This window comes from Carassius gibelio, chromosome A1 (assembly GCF_023724105.1).
Source record: "Carassius gibelio isolate Cgi1373 ecotype wild population from Czech Republic chromosome A1, carGib1.2-hapl.c, whole genome shotgun sequence".
NCBI lineage: Eukaryota > Metazoa > Chordata > Actinopteri > Cypriniformes > Cyprinidae > Carassius > Carassius gibelio.
Genome location: NC_068371.1, coordinates 3,129,815 through 3,150,012, shown reverse-complemented (window position 1 = coordinate 3,150,012; position 20,198 = coordinate 3,129,815). Strand labels below are relative to the sequence as shown.

At 37.9% G+C, this 20,198-nt stretch overlaps 1 protein-coding gene across 4 annotated transcripts in view; it reads left to right on the top strand.

Moving 5' to 3' along the window:
- Positions 1-10,371: 10,371 nt before the first annotated feature.
- The window catches only part of LOC127954792 (slit homolog 2 protein), a 70,655-nt gene continuing 60,828 nt past the window's right edge, over positions 10,372-20,198 (top strand). For 2 of the 4 annotated variants that reach the window (XM_052553422.1, XM_052553430.1), the window contains exons 1-4: positions 10,373-11,547; positions 12,299-12,370; positions 13,826-13,897; positions 18,383-18,454. In XM_052553422.1, the coding sequence (XP_052409382.1) occupies positions 11,390-11,547; positions 12,299-12,370; positions 13,826-13,897; positions 18,383-18,454 (374 nt within the window). In that variant the 5' untranslated portion in view covers positions 10,373-11,389. Of the gene's footprint in view, positions 11,548-12,298; positions 12,371-13,825; positions 13,898-18,382; positions 18,455-20,198 lie in introns of all 4 variants that reach the window. The other 2 variants (XM_052553411.1, XM_052553435.1) reach the window with 2 other exon arrangements.

Genomic DNA, 20,198 nt, shown 5'->3' with positions numbered 1-20,198 from the left:
GCATGTAACTTTGGGATTATCTGGCTGGCAGTATTTTTTCATTTTAATAGTTGAAGAGAATTACAGTGCTTAGTTTTATTATTGTAATGGTTGTACGGTAACTTTTTTAATATTGTCATATATTAACCTCATCAGGATTCTTATTATTGGACCGGCCTTAACACTTTCCCTCTATTTCCTCAGTTTCCTGTATTTTAATGTACCATCTGCAATGATATATTGCAATACTTATCAGGGAATGTGAATACCATGCATTTATCCTGTCTGAACTGGATGCAAAGGAAAATTCATTGGATTGAATACCAATGTCTCAGTAAATTACATACATTAATTTGAGACGTAGACGTAGTTTTTTTTTTAAAGAGAGCATATAAAACATATAAGTTTCAGTCCAACCATGACAAGCCCTACTGTTGCCAGACTGCAGTTCTTATGAGGGTATTTTGTTGGACTCTTTGTGGTGTGTGTGTGTGTGTGTGTGTGTGTGAGACACCAAAAATGTTTGGTATATAAACCAGAGGTTTGACATAGAGGTTGATTTGATGTTGTCTGTGTGTGTGTGAATGTTGATCAATATTTTGATTTGATTTGAAAGTAAAAGGCTTATGTTTAACTTCTCTTCAACATACAAAGTGATTGTGTAGCTACCAGTCGAGTCACATAGATTAATTTCAGATTATATTTTCATATATTCCTCTTGGAGCTTGTACATTTTTAACCTCATTGACTTTGATAATGTGAACAAAACAATAAAATAATTCTTTAAAATATCTTATTTTGTGTTCAACAGAGTTAAGAAAGCCATAGGAGTTGATGGTGATTGGGAGTGGATGAACAAAGTGTGAATAGAGCGAGTTGTAACAATACGGTGCAGTTCAAAGGTTGGAAAATAACTTTTAATATCTGAACATCATACTCTACTAAATGGACTAAGGTTGCACAATACTAGACTTTCATGTCCTTTGTTTCTAGAAGAAAACAATGTGTTTTCTCCATGCAATGAGGGCTAGATGGAATCATAGTGTATGTGGCCATGGTTCACTATACATTTTGTTTTTTAGAAATCTGTCAACTCTGATATCCCAACATCTGGAGATTGGTTATGACTTTCTAGCGACAGCTAGTATTGACTCTTGCAGATTGCAAACTGTGGAAAAATCTGGGCAAAAGTTAGGTAGTGTGCAGAAAAAACCTGTCTATGGAATTGTTAATTCACCCTTCATTGGCAGGTGTGACAAAAAGTTACTTCTAGTTACTGCAAATATACTGAACACACATCATTTTAGCACTATTTTGACCTCAGTGCTGAGAGGTTTCCTAAGAGCTGTTCAAAGTTTGTTTTAAAGGAGAGCTCCCTGAGTCGTCGATATTTTGGTTAATATAATGGTTTTGAATGAGTTTATTTAATGGTTTTTATATAGTTTGGCTGCTCATTTGTGGTTGCTCTTTGGTTTGTGAATGGTTAGTGTTTGGTTGTGTAATGGTTTGAGCGTTTCCAGATCAGTTATCTCCCGCGAGAGGCTCATTCAGTGAAACCATCTGTTGCCTGACAACCCACTGTTGCCAGCAGTCACTGTGTGTGTGTGTGTGTGTGTGTGTGTGTGTGTGTGTGTGTGTGTGTGTGGAGAGTGGTTCAGTGGGCCAGCACAGTTTGAGTCTGGCATTAGGCCTCAGTGAGAGTGTGTGGAAGTGATAGAGAAATGCCACACTGGCAGATAACGCCCTCATATTAATCTCTCTCTCTCTCTACAGGTTGACTGTGTGTGTGTTTACATGTGTATTAATAGTTGGTGAACTGTGTGTTTATGTTTTGCTTAGTTGTATCACATGGTTTGAGTTCACACTAATATTTTATAGCATCTTCCTGCTGTTTTGACCACAGACTTTATAATAGGGAGGAGAGGGACCACCCACTTTTCAGTTCAAACAGCTAATTGTCTGTAACCGATGCTCATCTACATATGATTTTAGTTATTTGATGCATGATTCTTATAAATATATATTATTTTTGTCAGATTTTTTTTTGCTTTTATTGTTACTGAGATAACTGTTGAGTGACCTGACTTGCCTTAAATCTAGTAATAATAAACATTGTCATAATTTATTCAACCTTGTGTCATTCCAAAACCTGTACAACCTATGTGGACTATAAAAAAATATATTTTGAAGAATGTTTTCACTGTTTTTGTCCATGCAAAAAAAAAAAAAAAAAAAAAAAAGTGGTGGAATCCATTGATCTAGATAAAAAAAGAAAAGAAAAAAGAGCTGTTTTAAAAGAAGGATCACTCCGGAGCATTTGTCTTAGGATTACAGGTAATAATGTAGTAAATAATGATCAGTTTCTTGCACAGACTGGTTGTTTTGTTTCATATAACCACAAAATATCGTCAGGAGTCATGGCTATAAACACATTTTTTTTTCCATATATGGGCAGCCGCTGACATGCATTTTTGGGTGAACTATCCCTTTAAGATGAGTTTCGCTCATTCTGACTAAAATACATTGTAATATTTCAGAGGGGTCACTGCCATTATCGTAACTGTTATGGCTATGAATTGTAAGTCAGTTCACCATACCATTACCGCTCTCTCCCTTTCCCTCCTTCTGCCTTCCGCATAGGAAATGAATCTTTTGGCTACACAGCAGTCTTATTTTCAGAGCAAACACCAGGAGTGTTTGAAGTAGAAAATCAGCAGTGTGTGTGTGCTTGTGCGGTAAAAGTCAGCTTTGAAGTGTCTACTTCCTCCTGCTGAAAAACGTCAAGTTTAATCAATATTTACGCGCACACACACACACACACACACACAATGCAGTTTCTAGCCTTGTTAAACCGCTCTCAGGGACCAAAACTTATGTTTTATGACAGATCAAAAAAATCTTTTTCTCAACCATTGAGACGTCTGTTTTAGACATTTTAACATTTAATGCTCTGGAAAAATGGAAAAGGTATAACAACTGTAACAATCATGTTCAACTTGTTAAACATATCTCATTTTAATGGCTGCATATTGCGACATTTATACTATATGTCCTGTTATGAATATGGACATGTGGTATTATTATTATTGAGTGAATAAACTCTCATGACACAATGAATCTCTGTGTACTGTATATCTATCGCATGAAGATGTCTGGAAAACGTGTGTATGTGAATGAAAGGAAGGAGAGAGTGTCTGAGCTGGTTAATGAAGATGAATTTTGTCATTCACTGAATCGCTGGTCTCATTAACTCTGTCTGCTACCTTCTACAGAGAAGACAAGTGCTCTCCAACACACACACACACACAGTTTTATGGGCTATGCCTGGCATGCTAATCAATTTGAGCGTAATCGATTGGCATGCCATCTAGATTACATATTAAAGGATGTGCAGCCAAATCTGGATTGTTTAGACACTTGGATTGCAAATCGGAAATAATGTGTTAGTTATATCAGACGTCATAATGCTGAGTCTACTTAAAGTTCACGACTCTTCCTCTACAATGTATTTCTGTTTTAGTGATGCTGCGGGAAGTTTGTAAGTAGATTATGCTGCAGTGTTTACACATTTAATTCTGTGCACTAAACCAGAGATCTTAAATTCAAATTACACGAGGCCAGGTGGTGTTCTCCGTCAGGGGAAGTTGGGCATTTACAAGCAACACAAGGGGATTTATAACCATGAATTTGAACTATATGCGCTTATGTGGCACAGCTGCACAGTTACTGATGCATGGATTACACCTAGCATACTAATACAGGCTAATTATGCCTCAAATTTTATTATTACAATGCAATATTTTACTTGCAGATCAGCAGAAAGACTCTCATTAAGAGACCAGAAACATAACAAGCTTTGATGTAACGAAATTCCTTGAAATATAAAAGGAACAACAATGTAACGATACAATGATACATTCAAATCTTCACAGTTCTTTGATGTGGGTTAATAGTCTCATGACCATTTAAATAAACAAACAAACTCTCTCTAACAAACTATAAGTGTTTTACTTTGTGTGTTTTTATATATATTTGTTTGTTTATTTGTGTGTTTGCTTAATTAGCAGACCAAGTGAGATAATTATTTTTATATTTGTGAATTTCAATTACGATTGTGATTTGAACTGCGACATTTCATATGAAATGACATTGCTGCGTCCAGGCACAAAGAACAAAGACTTATTATATAACTTATTATATGGATATACTTACTTTTAAGGGTGTTCACACTTAGGTTCACTCTTTATAAGAAGCAACTAACCCAGGTTACAAGCTACGAACATTTACAAATGCAAACATTTATGTCTTCGCTTTCAAAAACTTCAAAGCTCGCTGAAAAGCTTCTGTCCACAAAATAATTGAAAGTGGTTGAATGGAACTAAAGTGATCCTAGGACACATTGCTTTCCCTAGGATAAACAATTCATGTTTAAATATTTGATTTGATAATTGTGATTTGATAAGATACATTGTTATTTCAGTTTTATTTTGATTAATTATGCAGCACCATTTGTTTAATTATTAGCTTTTCATAAATCCCCCTTAACAATTCCTTCATGATCCATCATTCGGGAAACCCTTTACATGATAATTATAAATAACTGAAACATTAGCTTAATAAAATGAGGTAACTTGTTGTTATTACACTAAAGGGAAAGTTCTTTCAAAAATAAAAATTCTGTCATCATTTACTCATCCTCAAGTTTTTCCAAACCTGTATGAGTTTCTTTCTTCTGTGTGACACAAAAGATGATATTTGAGCAATGTTTGTAGCTACAGTTTTGGTTACCATTGACTTCCATTGTATGGAAGTAAAAGAAAACACACACACACACACACACACTCACACACTGAGATATTTTTCAACATACCTTTCTTTATTTCAACACCCAAAGGATAGTAATTTATTGACACTTGAGGGGCTCAATCTCAAGGGTCAAATATGAGATCTTTAAATATTTGCTGTTGTTGTCACATAACCTGCCAAATATGCAACTTTAGTGACTAATAACCATAGGCAATCTAGTAAAGTTCAGATACGTGTGTTCATGCATTTGCACAATACTTTAAGTATTCAAACGTTAAGCATGCACTGAAGCAGGTGTGTCTTTCATTAGAGTCATACAGTATTGTGTACTGTCTTCAACATTCACTGGACACTGTCCAGCTAGCTGTTGAGAAGATCAAGTGCAACACGCATACCACAACTAAACACACTCACATTCATGCCCCCATCTACATAGACAAGCTTGATGCAGTCTTGTACAAGCATGCACACACACACACACACACACACATACACACACGTTTGTTTCTGTGTAAAGTGTGTTCATCCCATAGGTGTAATGGTTTTTATTCTGTACAAACTGTATATTCTATGTCCCTTCACCAACCCTACACCTAACCCTAACCCTCACAGGAAACTTTGTGCATTTTTACTTTCTCAAAAAAACTCATTCTGTATGATTTATAAGCGTTTTGAAAAATGGGGACATGGGTTATGTCCTCATAAGTCACCCTCTCCTTGTAATACCTGTGTCATACCCATGTCATTATACAGAGTTGTGTCCTGATATGATACAAAAACAAGAGTGCACACACACACACACACACACACACACATGCATTCCGCTTGTCTCAGTTTCAAGTGCTTTTCTTCCTCCCCTTTCTTCTTCTCTCGATGTTATTCTGTTGTTTCTTTTATGTACAGTAAAGGCGTGTGAATGGGGAGGGCGGAGGAGGCAGAGAAATTCCAGGGAGGGAAAAAACTGTCCGTTCAAATGCAGGATTATTATTGGCTATTGCTCCGGGCCTCCCTGAACAATCAGCAAACTCATTCATTCTCATCGCTCAGAGACAGATCCACACGTATATGCACACACACACACCCACAATTCCTCATTCTCACACTCATAAACACATGCATGCAAAGACAAGTGGCCTTTACTTAAAACTCTTCCTTTTATCCGCTCTATTACAATCTTTATTTTGTTTCCTTTTTCGGTCTTTCACTGTGATCCTGCTTTTGGTTGTGAAATACTCTAGGCAGCTTTCAATGAGCTGAATATAAAAGTCTGGGGTGCCCACTTCCCTTTTGCACTTTGTGTGTGTGTGTGTGTGTGTGTGTGGATGTGCTCTGATAGTAGAGAGAGAGAGAGAGAGAGAGAGAGAGAGAGAGAGAATTTAAGACACAGAGAGGTGGTTGATAGTTTCTTTTACAGACGGATTTGGAGTGGGAGTCTTATTGATTTTTCCCACACTCTTCTCTTTCTCTCTTTCCTCCTTTTTTCCTCACTCATTTTCAAACTTCTCCTCTTCTTCTTCTTCTTCTCCTTTCTTTCTTTTACCTCAGTTAGTGAGAGCACCTGACAGTCTGCCATTATGCTAATAAAACATTGTAAGAAGTTATGAGACCTCACGTTGTCTGTCTGCCACAGGTTTGGTTTCGTTTCATTAAGTTCGTCAGGATCGAAAATCAACCTCTCACTTTAAGATCCTCATGTTGTCTCTGAAACTCTGAATGCAGTTGCTTTTAAGGCAAGTGGGAGGTAGAACGGTTCCAAAAGTAGGATTTAGTTTCATTTCACATTGTTTAAGGAATATTCCAGGTTTAATACAAAAGTTCAGTCGACAGCATTTGTAGCATAATGTTGATTACCATTAAAATAAAAATATGGAGGATTTAAATGCTAAAGCTTCAAAGTGTATTAAAACACAAATTCCTCAGTTAAAATATATGTATTATATATCTATTTTTATTATTTATCTGTAAAGCTGTTAACCATAGGGGTTATGATGTTGCTATTTTTAACTATTTTTCACAATACAATCATATTAAGAAATATTGTTTATGTCATGTGGACATATTTTTGAAAGTATTTTTGTTTAAAAATTTGTCAATCAACTCCCATTATAAATGTCTCACAGTAACCCCAAAAAAAAATATGTATGTAAAAAAAAAAAAAAAAAAAAAAAAAATATATATATATATATATATATATATATATATATATATATATATATATATATATTTTTTTTTTTTTTTTTTTCATATATATATATGGGGTTAATGTGAGACATTTATAATGGGAGTTGATTGACAATTTTTCCTGTGTATTAATTTTCCATTATTTTCCGTAGTATTAATGTGAAGCTAATTTTTGTATCGTATAAAGCGTCATACAAAGAAATGTGATTTGACTTGAACCTGTTTAGTGTTCACGCTGATAAATATCTAAAGGCAGTAAGACATTATACTATCATAGTATCAGCAAATAATTTCAGAAATGTTGTTACTGAAGCAAGGAATGAGATAATTACGTAAAAAATTCAAGAGATGAGAGACTACATTAATAGTTAAGCTGCTCTGTGAGAGTGTGCTGAATAGGCAATGTGAGTTTAGACAAATAATTGCATTTTGTTTACAAAACGGTTCATGATATCATTATAACACTGCCATGCTGTTGAAATCGGTCGCTTTCTGATTGATTAAAGATATGTGCATTCCCTCTCTCTCTCTTTATCTCTTCATCTCTGCCTTCAGTCTGCAAGACCCCCGTCTCCAACCGTCCTTGGACAAAACTTCAGAAAAACTAGTCAATAAGGGGCATTAGTTATTGAAGCGCATGTTGCTCATTTGTTTTTTGCCACTTCTAAGATCAGGTGGAAGTTACTGCTGTTATTTTAGAGAAATGGAGACTGTGTCAACACGCTTGCATCGCCTGAAATAGTTGAGATGTTTAACTGTTTAGTTGTAGTCTGTAGCAGTGCCTGAACAAATGCACAAACCTGACAGCTTTTGTCTGAGAAGGGACTGAAGTCTAATCCTTGTATTGTGGTTCACAGTTTGGAGGAAATGAAGTGTTTTGTTTAGGTGGAAAACATCGACATGCCTTTCAAACAAACATCATGACCACTGAGCCAACATGCCTTCTCCACTGCACAATACCTGACAAAACAATTAACAGGAAGACACCTGAATTTGGAATGTGGAATACTTTGTTCTGTCCTTTATTTACCTTTATTTACTTTGCTGTCTGACATCATTCGCAGACAACTGCTAATAGAGATTGAAACATCAGACATTCAGTGGGATGGGCTTCTAGTATGTCATGGGTTTTATTTTTATTCATTTGTGATGCATTTTTGACTGTCTGTCAATTAAAAGTGTGTGTGTGTGTGTGTGTGTTTGGTATTAAACCAGATGTTACTATATAATTGGGGATATTTTAAAAACCCTGTCTTGAAGGAAACTGTCACTGTTTTGATTCACAATCTCTGTGATAACATTTTTAATTGCATTTTCGTTTTCAACCTTTTGCGGGAATGAGCCTTACCCAGAATTTTAATGTATTTAATTTAACCTTTATTTAATCCGGAAAGAGCCTCACTTATACAGGAGTGTCCTATCTTGTCGATATACCTTTCACACACATAACCTACACAAATTAAGACAAACGCAACAATAAATAAACAAATAAACACACATTTACAAATCATTGACAGTGACTTTCAAATATAAAGTGATAAGTGGCGCTACATTTTACACAAAGTCTATAATTTCTCTGAAAACCCCAGATCTAATAAATTGTTAAAGGGTCAATGACTTAATGCAACTAAACAAGTAAAACAGGAAAAACTGTAAATTATATCATAGAGAAACCCCTGAAAGCCATCATGACTTACTGTCAAGGTCGGTATGAATAAGTCTTATAAAGTTCGGTCTCAGCTTTAATTATTTAAGAGTGCTGCAGAGGTTTCTTAACTTTTTAAGAGGTTTCTTAACTATTACATTTCTAAGAATGTGGCATGCATTTTAAACTACATTCTGACAGATCTTTCCTTTTCTTTACTTTGTCTTACTGTTGTTTTATTTGTCATTGAACACAATTCTGACGCTGTTATAACACGTTAGGAACAGTTTTAAAAGGATTTGCTTCAGTTATCATCTGAATTCCTTTTACGGATGTTTTCATGCTTTCTAATTATTAACAGATGTTCTGTAGTAGGACAGATGAAGTTATATTAATCATCCTAAAAAAAAGTGCCATTTATGAGCAAATTAATTTTAGCTTCTGCTAAGACTTGAGGTACTGGCAGATGTGTGTAAGGAACGTTTAGTTACTTTTCCATGAGGTCTGGTTTATAGACTCACACACACACACACACACACACACACACACTAACAGAGAAGGACAGTGTGCAGACTAACATCCATCTGGAAATGTGTTTACTGCAGTCTAAACAACTGTAAATTACAACAAACACAGGTTTTTAACTCACTCTCAGTTTCTTAGTCGCTCACACTTTCTTTTTCATCTGTCTAACACACACAGAAACACTCACTACCACATTTCTAGTGTTCAGTGATTAGAACAGATCAGTTCTGAGCTTTCAGTTGTCACCTGTCATTTTATTTAACAGAGCTAAAATATCACAGTGCCTCCTTTTACTAAACATACTTTTGTAAGCGTACTCCACCAATCAGTTGACTTCATTACCCTACATTATTATCATCCCTCGCACTGCTTTGTAATACTTCATCTGACCTACAGAATATAGCACATATATGTCATGTTTAGAATGTTTCAATTGTAGTTCTAGAGTCATACATGTATAAAGTGTGTTCATCCCATAGGTGTAATGGTTTTTATTCTGTAGAAACTGTATATTCTATGTCCCTTCACCAACCCTACACCTAACCCTAACCCTCACAGGAAACTTTCTGCATTTTTACTTTCTCAAAAAAACTCATTCTGTATGATTTATAAGTGTTTTGAAAAATGGGGACATGGGTTATGTCCTCATAAGTCACCCTCTCCTTGTAATACCTGTGTCATACCCATGACATTATACAGAGTTGTGTCCTGATATGACACAAAAACAAGAGCACACACACACACACACACAAAGGAAATTATTAATAATTAAACAAATGAGTAGTCAAAAGCACATTTTTTTGATTAGTGTGGGTGTGTACAATTGTGAGTTTCAGCTTCACAGGAGCTGCAGTTGACCCTTGACCTCTCCCTACCCCACAGGTGCATACTGAGAAGGTGACCGAGGTCATTCCCGCTCCTTTCTTCTCTCTGGCTTTGTGGTTTAAATGGAATCTGGGTTCGGATCTGTAGATACTCATCTGTGATCACAGTAAACAGCTTAGATTGCTTTTGAACAGTTTCAAAACTTTCCCTGCAGTCACTAAACAGTACCATCAATCTTCCTCGTCCAGAAGCAAAACAGAGAGCGTGCGAGAGAGAAACAGACGCTGCTTCACTTGTTGGCTCTCCGTGCGTCACGCGCGCATCGGCTCCCGTCTTTAGAGCGCTCGTGATCGCCGTTCGTGTCCCTAAAGCGGGAGAGACTGCACGGGCTCCAGCGGGGCGGGGCGAGGGGTGGAGCCGCTTCCGGTGAGAGAGAGAGAGAGAGAGAGCCGCACTTCACCTAAAACAACTTTAATCCGAGCGTGAGAACGGAGAGAATCACAGCAGCACAGGAGTTCATTCACTGCACTGGTGCATGCACGGGAATTATCTGATTCACTCACTCCAAGAAAAGCCCATTTAGTCTGCAACTTCATGATTTCAAAGACGGGAGTCTTTTCAAAACGCTATATTCCTGCCTGTTAGATAATATATTTTAAATGATTCTTTGAAGTGCAGTGAGTTTGAACGACTGGTCTCGGTGTCTCCTGGGCTGACTCCGTTACCGAGTAGCTATTATCGGTGTGCGCGGCTTATTTCCACACTAGAGGCACCGCCTTTGCTCTGAACACACACTCATACACACAGGTGCCAGAGAGAGACACACACACGCTTCTGATTGAGTTTTCGAGTAAAACAGCTCAGCAAAGATCACCCAGGACTTTACGCGGGACCGAGTTGGATTTACAAAGCAGATTTGTCCCTGTGTGACAACATGATGGATGCATGAGGGCGCGCGAGATCAATACACCTAATTAATCAATAGCCTCTAAGCGCACGTGAAGATTGGCTCAGCTGGATATGTGTGACTGCATCTCTATCACCAGGTGGCTTTTCAAGTGCGCGTTTCTCCTGTCGGTGTGAGTGTGCGCGTGAGGTCAGGAGCCACTAAGCGAAATGCGCGTGCGGGATTAGTTTAAACTTTGGTTTGCGGCTGAATCGTCTGGATCTGGACTCTAAACTCGCGTGCCCTGTACAGAAGAGACTACGACCCCAGATGGGAGCTTATCTGGATTGAATTGTTTTCCTTTGTAAAGAAGAAGGGGAAAACGTTCCAGCCGGAGGAGATTACAAGTGCTTTCTTGTTAAAAGATAATTTGTTGCGACTCCTCTCGTTTTTGGATTTAAAACTGCTGCGCGTGATTTGGTGCAACTGTTTCGCACCAGGATTTTCGTGCGTTTTGTTAGAACTCGGAGGAAACGGCAGTAATGTTTGTGTTGGAAGCAGTGGTTCTCTGTGCATTGCTCAGCGGTGCTGGGGCTCAGTCGTGCCCGTCTCAGTGCTCCTGCAGCGGGACAGCGGTGGACTGCCACGGGCACAATCTGCGGAGCGTGCCCCGGAACATTCCCCGCAACGCCGAGCGACTGTGAGTGCGCAGAGACACGCACCACGAACACGATTACTCTGGCCAACAATTTACTTTACAGTGTGCATTTGAGCCAAAAAAAATGCGCACATGCGGACCAAATATTCTTGATAATATGCTATGTAATTTGACTGCTACTATTTTGTATAACGGTGTGCATTTAGTATAATAAGCCACATTAATTATTTATTTATATGATTCTGTTACATGCTTCTTGAAGTGCTGTGATCAGAAAAATACCAGTGCCCTTTTCTATGCCACTCACGCATCTCTAACATTGACTGTCTTTCTGAAGTGGGATTCATTAATTAAACTGGCATGAAGTTTTAAATACAACCAAAGCCAGAGGAGCTGTTAAACCACCAGACGCAGCTCAAATCCTGCTTTTTACTTAACTATTAGAATTTAAATCACTCCTGGCCTATGCTGTTCTTTTTTGTTTTTTTAGATACTATGATATGCATGTTTGTCTGGATAGCTGTAAGTAGCTGTCATTTAGAAACGTAGGTTTCAAAGGCTACATGACACGAACTCACCCACAGTCTAGCACACACTTCACCAGTGATAAAACACACTCAATGATGATGCATGAGGACGCAGACAATTTAAGCAATCTAGCATGTTAATCCATTGTAGTGAAGGCCAGAAAAAAGCATCATTTACCACTTAATGGCCTAATTTAGACTTCTTAATTATGGCTAAATACCCAAGCCATTATTCACCATTTTACCCTCCTCTTTTCTTTCCACAGTGACCTGAATGCAAACAATCTGACTAAAATCACTAAGGCAGACTTTGCGGGACTACGGCACCTCAGAATTTTGTAAGTACTGAACTAATTTTTAATTCGTTTTATTAGTTTAAGAGTGCATCTTGCATGCAAAATGCATAATGTAGCCTAGACCTTATAACAGAAAAAGCAAAAACAGCTAGAAAAGAAAGTTAATGTAAAATAGAAAATATATATTTCACAGATTATTTGCACGTTACTGTGCAAATACCCATTCTTCCCAATCTTCCCATTATTAGATCAATGCCAGTGAAAGCATCATTATTCCTAATGGCATGACTTGTCACAAAATACATTGTTCTGGGTTTGAAACACTTGTAGTATATGCACACTTAGAGCAAACAAGTTTGAACGATGAAGCGTAGCGAGGCAGTGAGCCATGATTGTCAGAGTCAAACAAAGACAGCATTTATTCAGAAAAATGATTGCGTTATTGGAATGTGACATGCTTGTCTATATCTTTCTATCTTCGTCTCTGGCTCTGTGTGAGGTTGTGACAGAGCGGGAGATTTTGTGAATGTAAATGTGTGTGAGATGGAATGTGTGGGTGTGACTGTAAGTGTTAGAGAGAGACGTAAAGAGAGCTCATGTAAGAACAGGTTTGCCCTCCCACTTGGAGAGTAGTATTTCAGCCTGAGACTTTCTCCCTGTCTGTCTGCCCTTTCCCTCATAGATGCATACTTTTCTCTTCCTCTCACTCTTACTTTTTCTTGACTCTAGCCTAGTTTATTATTCTTCTGGTGGTTGCTGGGATTTTAAGAGTGTACCAATTTTAAAATGAGATCAACCAACAGTTCATAACATCCTTCACAGACGTCTCTCGGTCAAACAAAACATTGTGACTCGTCAGCTGTGATTTCTCATGTAAGGGGTATTTCCAGGTACGGAAGGGTTAAATAATGCATCAGTAAACCTTTGAATGATGTTATAAATATATTATTCTCATTCCTGCAAGGGTATACATGTGAAAGTTCGCGTGGGTATCTGTGTGGTTGTAATGTACTGTTATAAAAAGGTAAAATGTAGTAATTGCGCTAAAGCTGAAACAAAGAAATTGTGATGTCTGATTTAGTGATTTGACATGAATCGTCGCACTCTTTTTACTCTTAAAGTGGAGACAAACCTGCGTGTCACAGGTTAAATCACAGTATAAGAGTCTAATTTTAACAGGCGTTTGCTTTTGGATGCCAGTGTAGCTGAAGGGAAATAGTGCAATTATGTTGTTCTTTTAAATCATAGTCTAAGTATAGATGTTGTATTTAGACTGGAGTTTAAAGCTCTTATTTACGGTGGTTTTATAATGAGAGGAGGGTCTCCGATCGTGAGATATCCTGTGAAATGGTGTTTGTGAAACCTAAATGCGGACAGTGAAATGTAAAGTGCTTTCTACGAAAGTGCCAATCATGCACAGACAAATTAACTACTGTAGTTTAATCTTTGAAATTAATGCAATGAGTGACTTATCTTTATTTTTATTTCCTTTCTTAGGCAGCTAATGGAGAACAAGATCAGTTCTATTGAGAGAGGGGCATTTCAGGACCTGAAAGAGCTGGAAAGACTGTGAGTGACTAAAGCACACACATGCACCCACACACACCCACACACACACACACACACACACACACACACACGCACCCACACACACCCAGACACACACACACACACACACACACACACACAGACACACACAGATATGCTGCACTAGCTAAAAGTCAGCAGTGTATTTGTGAGTTACCATTAACTGTGTGACCTGCCGAGTACAATTAATTGTAAAATGGCATTGCACAATCAAGTGTGTGTTTTCATACTTCAATGATGGACACTGTATGTTGTGGGCATGTGTGTATGTGCGCATTGTGGTCAGGATTTCATGGAGCAACATTTTCGTCTGACAGCTATCCCAGCCTCAGGGGAACACACACATGCACAACTAACTCTGGCACACACAGGCCTTTAAGAGAATGACACTGGAAGCTGGAATGGAAATGGGAATTATGCTTTTAAGGAACACACACATTTTCTTTTCCAGCTCTTTTCCCCCAGCTATTCTCCATTTTCAGACCATATTCTTTGTCAGTGACTCAGACAAACGTTTCGGTTTCGTCAGATTCCTAAAGTGCTGCACTTGGTGTACTGCAGATCTCGATATTAACCAGTACGCAAATTAATATAGAGCAAACACAGAATTGAATTAGCATTTTTGAGCCATGAGCTCATCTGATGAATATCTAACGGGGTTTTTAGACTATTTATGAGTACAGTGTGGTCTGTGGTTAACAAGCTGCTACGGTTGTCTGATTTGTCCAGCATTTAAACTCAAATCCTTGAAGTCAAAGTCCTTATGTACATTATAGAAAGTGAGGAACTGCCCATTGCATTTTATTAATGCATTTCAGTTGCTTCTGTGACATTAAAGTATTAAATTTATGCATTTAAATTATTAAATTTGTTACAACATGGAGCACGTTTTTTGGGGTTAACATTTTTTTTTCAATGTAGTAACTCATTAGCAAATCCGTTTCAAGTCAATAATGCTTTCAATACAGTGTCTTGTATTGCAGAATTATCTGACTATTATCTGACTTTATCTACTAAGTGTCTTTAGCTACCATGCACTAACATTTAAATTAATCATTTGATACAGTGAACATGTTTTTACAACACAAACACAATAAGTACTGTGCATTGAACCTAACAATTCTTAAACACACACACGCAGATTCTTTCTTAATCATAAATTGTGTTTTCTTTTACTCAGTAACTGCACTCTACACGGCACTCTTACTAATTTTAATCATAAATTCAAAAAAACCATTTGACATTCTCAAAGGACCATAGGGCAAATTAGCAATTAATAATGGATTACAATTAATAAAGCTTATTGTGCAGTACTGTAATGTATTATATAATGAATGAAGGCCACGCTGATTTTTAATTCCGCACAAAGCCTTATTTCTCTCCTGAGGAGAGATTAAACTCTATGTTAGGCTATTGCATAATCATGATTACTGTCTAGATTCAAACAATATTTTTTAAGATGATTGACTGTCAATTCCCACTTAATGGTGACTGGCAGGTGTTCGGTTTTCACGGATGGTCACATTAAATCTGCGTGAAACTCAGTCAGTCACCTGCTCAATGCACTCCTGTTTTTTTCTGCTAGTCATTACCTTTTAATTTGGTGAGGAACTGTTTAATGACTGCGATCAGCCCAGCTGAACCACAACTCGGCTCTGTGAGAAACATAAAATTCACTCACAAATTTGATAACTTTAGATTAATAAATGATTTGTGTTTGCTGCGTGTGAATGCTAACTAGCGAAAGGGTCAGTGGCATTAACCGTGACTGTGGCTTTGTGCAGTAACATACAGCTCATAAAACAGAGTACAGCTAACTGGTAATAGCAAGAAGTAACAGCAAACTTGCTTTTGGCGTGAATTGTGCAGTGTTGGCATAACTGAAGGGTTATAGTGATAAGTGTAGGGATAGAGGAACTAGCGATAGTGCTCAATAGCACAGCTAAAGTCAGTGTGTAAGATCAGTCCCACTGTGCCGGTACAAAAGCAGGAGTCTAATGCTGGAGGGTGACTGCATAGCTGAGAGGATTAGAACTCATAGACATTATAATGCCTTTACCAAAGGCCCTGCATAGATGTGTGTGTGTGTGTGTATTGGAGATGCATTTAGGTATTGGATGTGATTACCTCTGTTCCATGTAAGACCCCCTTTTTAGACACTCAGATCCACACAAACACATTTCGTCACGGCTTGCTAGTTAAGAGCAATGCAGTCAGGTGAAGTAAACCTATGGAGAAGGACTGTTCATCTTCATGCGTTCTCTTTCCTTCCTCATTGATGCCGCCTGTTTTGCCGTTCTTTTTTTCCTTCAATCTTTGTTTTTTATTCTTTATAAACACACACCCAGTCCTGTGTTAGCTGTTGGATGTGAGCTAATGTCGTGTGGATTGAGACCAGACCGCCGTATAGTCTAGTCCACATTGCAGCTTTTTGTTTTATTCGGTTTTTCCATCTCATTTAGTTTAGTTTTGTGTCTTTTTTTGTTTCGTTTTTTGTTTTTTGGAGAAAAAAGAAAAGAACCTTTTCTCAGTATTAACTAGTTGCTTTTTAGCATGCTTATTACTTTCATATTAAGCACATATTAATGCCTTATTCTGCATGAGCGTATTTTAGATCCCTTAACTTAACTGCCTTACTGACTATTAATAAACCGCAAATTAGGATTTATTTGAGGGAAAAGTCACAGTTAATAGTTTGTTTATTAGAACTTAAAATTAAGTGTGACCAAAAAAATAAATAAAAAGGAAATGGTTTTATCCATGAACAGTTGTTCAGAAAATATTGCAAAAAGGAATATAGACTCCACATCTGATCATTTTGAAGAAATGATTAAAATAAATTAAATGCTGACTGTCTTTCAAACATTTGATACCGTTATCTCAGCAACTTTGCAAGCCTATAAGGAAGTTGCACAGATTTAGCCAATCAGATTAGTGCTTGCCAAATGAAGAAAGTTATTTCCAGTTTTGTGTGCAATATGCATCAGGCTGTATGTGATTGATTGCATTTCATGTCTGCTTTACACTACAGAAGCTGTGTTGTACTGATTTTCATTTCATTCTTTCCTCTGTTCAGTCTTGTTGCCTGTTTTTTGGCATTTAAAGTAATTTCACTTTATGGCCCTCCTTGGAAATGACTGCGAGTGCATGTCTGTGTGTGTGTGTCAGAGTCTGGCTATGTGCATTTCTATCTGCAAGTGTGTGTCTGTGTGTACTCGTCTATTTTAAGGGTCGATCTTATTCGCTTTAAGCACTGTGTGTGTGTGTGTGTGTGTCTTGTGTGTTTCTGCAGTGGGGTCCTCAGGGAAGGCTGTCCTCTGTGCCTGAGTGAAACACGTGGGCATTTCTGGAGTGTGCAGCTCTGTGTGCCTCGTTATTATTTCATCATTCATTAAATATTCAAATGGAATGATGTAACCCCAGGAGCCGAGCGATGATGTCATCGGCTGCTGTGTTTGAGTGCGAGAGTGTGTCAGAGGAAAGCGAGGGTGTAGAAACAAGAGAGGGAGAGTGGTTTCGTACTTTCAGAGTTCACTTTAGAACTTGGGTTTTGTCTGATTGACGTGTGGGAAATCTCGCATGCTGACGTCAGCTGATCGGCTGTTTGTGCTATTTTAACATTCTTCCATTATTATAGAGGTTCTCAGATCTTGGGAGCTTAGTAGGGACATGGAACAATCTGTATTCTGGTATTAAAAACATTATTGATTAATCTCAAGCCTCATTAATCTAATGCACAGACAGCAGTGGCGCCACTCTTCATTAATATGCGCAGGGGGTATTATATATGTGCTGACTGTCATGCATAACGTCTGTTATACATACACTACATTACCCAGTTGATTACAATGTCAGAGAACTGAGCAAGAGAGGGTAAGAAATTGCTTTTTATCACAAAGCAAATATGCATCATTTCCTTTCATGACGTGTGTGCATATGTGTTTATGTGTGTGTGTGTATTTGCACTATAAGATCTTTTGCTTCACTTTGTGTGAGAAGTTGTGTTTGTTTTTCCCACATCTGTTTTTCCGGGCTGTTCTTTGTCTGCGTGTGTTTGCTAGATGCCCCCACACATTGACAGTGTCTGCCAACAACACACACACACACACACACACATGCAGAGTCAAGGCCCAAGTTGACGGCTGGCTGTCTGTATTGAAAAAATGTTTAACATTAAATGTTTAAAGTATTTTTCCTAGCACAACACAATCAGTGCATACTTCTGTAAACATTTAGATCTGATGATTCATATTGGTTCATATTTTTCATGATGTTTTCTATAATATGTCACTTGGTTCGATTATTCCAGTTGTTTCACACAACCTCCCATGTTAAATCAGACCGTCTGCAAGGTCATATCATTTCTGGTGCCTCACAGACATTGAATTTTGCTCTTGTAAATGAAAATAAACTGCACCACTGTGTGTTTGTGTGATTTCATGTCGCGGCGTGTGTCTGTGTTTGCAGGCGTCTCAACAGGAATAATCTTCAGGTTCTTCCCGAGCTGCTGTTTCTAAGCACGACCAAACTCTTCAGACTGTGAGTCCTGAATCTTTTAGCCCCTCTTTTTCTATTCCTTGTTTTTTTTTCTCACCCCCTTTCTCTCTCTGTTCTCCTTTTGTTGCATTTTTAAAATGAGATATTTGTCTCTTTTCCAAAGCTAAACAATATAGCTTTTACAAATCTGTTTGCTTATGACATTATATTCTTTCTCGGCGTATTTCTGTTGCTGTGCTGCTGCAGTCAGATCTGGGATCTTTCACATCTAGGATTTCAATTCATGCACTATATATATTTAAATGTTTCTGTTTGCTTCCCTAATCTTCTGTGTGGTCTATAGGTTCGGTTTTAATACATTGTTATTAATACCAAAAGATAGTGACATTAAATCTGGAGAAAAAGTTAGAGCATGAACACAGCAAAATCTAAATCTCGCTCATTACTCCCAGACATGAGTGTGTGTGCATATGTGTGTGTGTGTGTAATTGAGTTATGCAGGACATCTAGGCATCAGCAGTAAGGGAGGTTCAGACCATGAACAGACTAAATTGAGTTAAAAGGAGATGCATGCTTAAACATCTGCTGCTCAGAGAGAGCGAGAGGAAGGATAGCGAGCGCTAACAGCTTTACCAGGAAAAACAACATTCTAACGGACTTTGGAGGAGGTTGATGGAGGAAATGTCTGTCTCTGTGTGTGTGTGTGTGTGTGTGTGTGTACCCTGCTGCACATATCGCTCATGTTTCTGCCGTCATACAGCCGCACTTCATGTTCTAGACATGGTATGGTTGTGTGTGTGTGGGCTCCTAAAAATACACTGGGATCTTCAGGCTCAACTATCAGTTTGTGAGACTTAAAGTAAAATGCTGGTCTTTAAATTAGATCACAAAGAAATAGATTAATTAGTTCAGCAACAATGCACTGTTGTGCCTGCATTGTAATGTCCCCTCAGAGATAATAAAACCTGAAATGAGCACCAACCGGGCGACCAGCCAATAGAAAAATGTCTTAATAAACATCTTAAGTAATGTTTTAATGAAAATGTTAAATGCATTGGGTCAGGGTGAGGGATGTGACATATTATTAGCTCAGTGTAAAAAACAATAGAAGTCTATGAAAAGTGTGTGTGATCAGATTTTATGATTCTTAGGAAGGATTTTTCTGGTCTGTCTGTCAACTCAGTTTCATCAAGATGGTAGCAGGTGTGTGAGAGAAAAAAAGAGATGTACTTTCTGATAGTATTATTTGATTTGATGCCCTGACACACACACACACACACACACACACACACACACACACACACACACACACACACACACACACACACACACACACAGTGTTCTTCCCTCATTAGATTATCTCAGCTCGTCTACATCTGTGGCTAACATGTGCAGCTTTTATCTTCTTGCTTCTTTCATCACTCTGTCTATCTCGTTTTGCTTTACTTTGCTCCTTTTCCTGTTCTCTCATTCTTTCTATCTTTTATGCTACTTTAATGTGCATTCTTTCTTTCCTTCTTGCTTTCTTTCTTTCTTTCTTTCTTTCTTTCTTTCTTTCTTTCTTTCTTTCTCGTCTCAGTGTGTCCTCTCTCTCTCTGCTGCTCTGATCAGGTTTGACGTTAATGTGTCTGGATGGAGTGTGTGTGATTTAATTTTTTTTTTTTTTCAAGGGGGATGGTCTGGTAGCGGGAGCTTGTTTTGTTCATCTTGCCGGGTGCCCTAGTGACCCCAGCTTCTGCTGTACATGTGTGTGTGTGTGTGTGTGTGTGTGTGTGTGTGTGTGTGC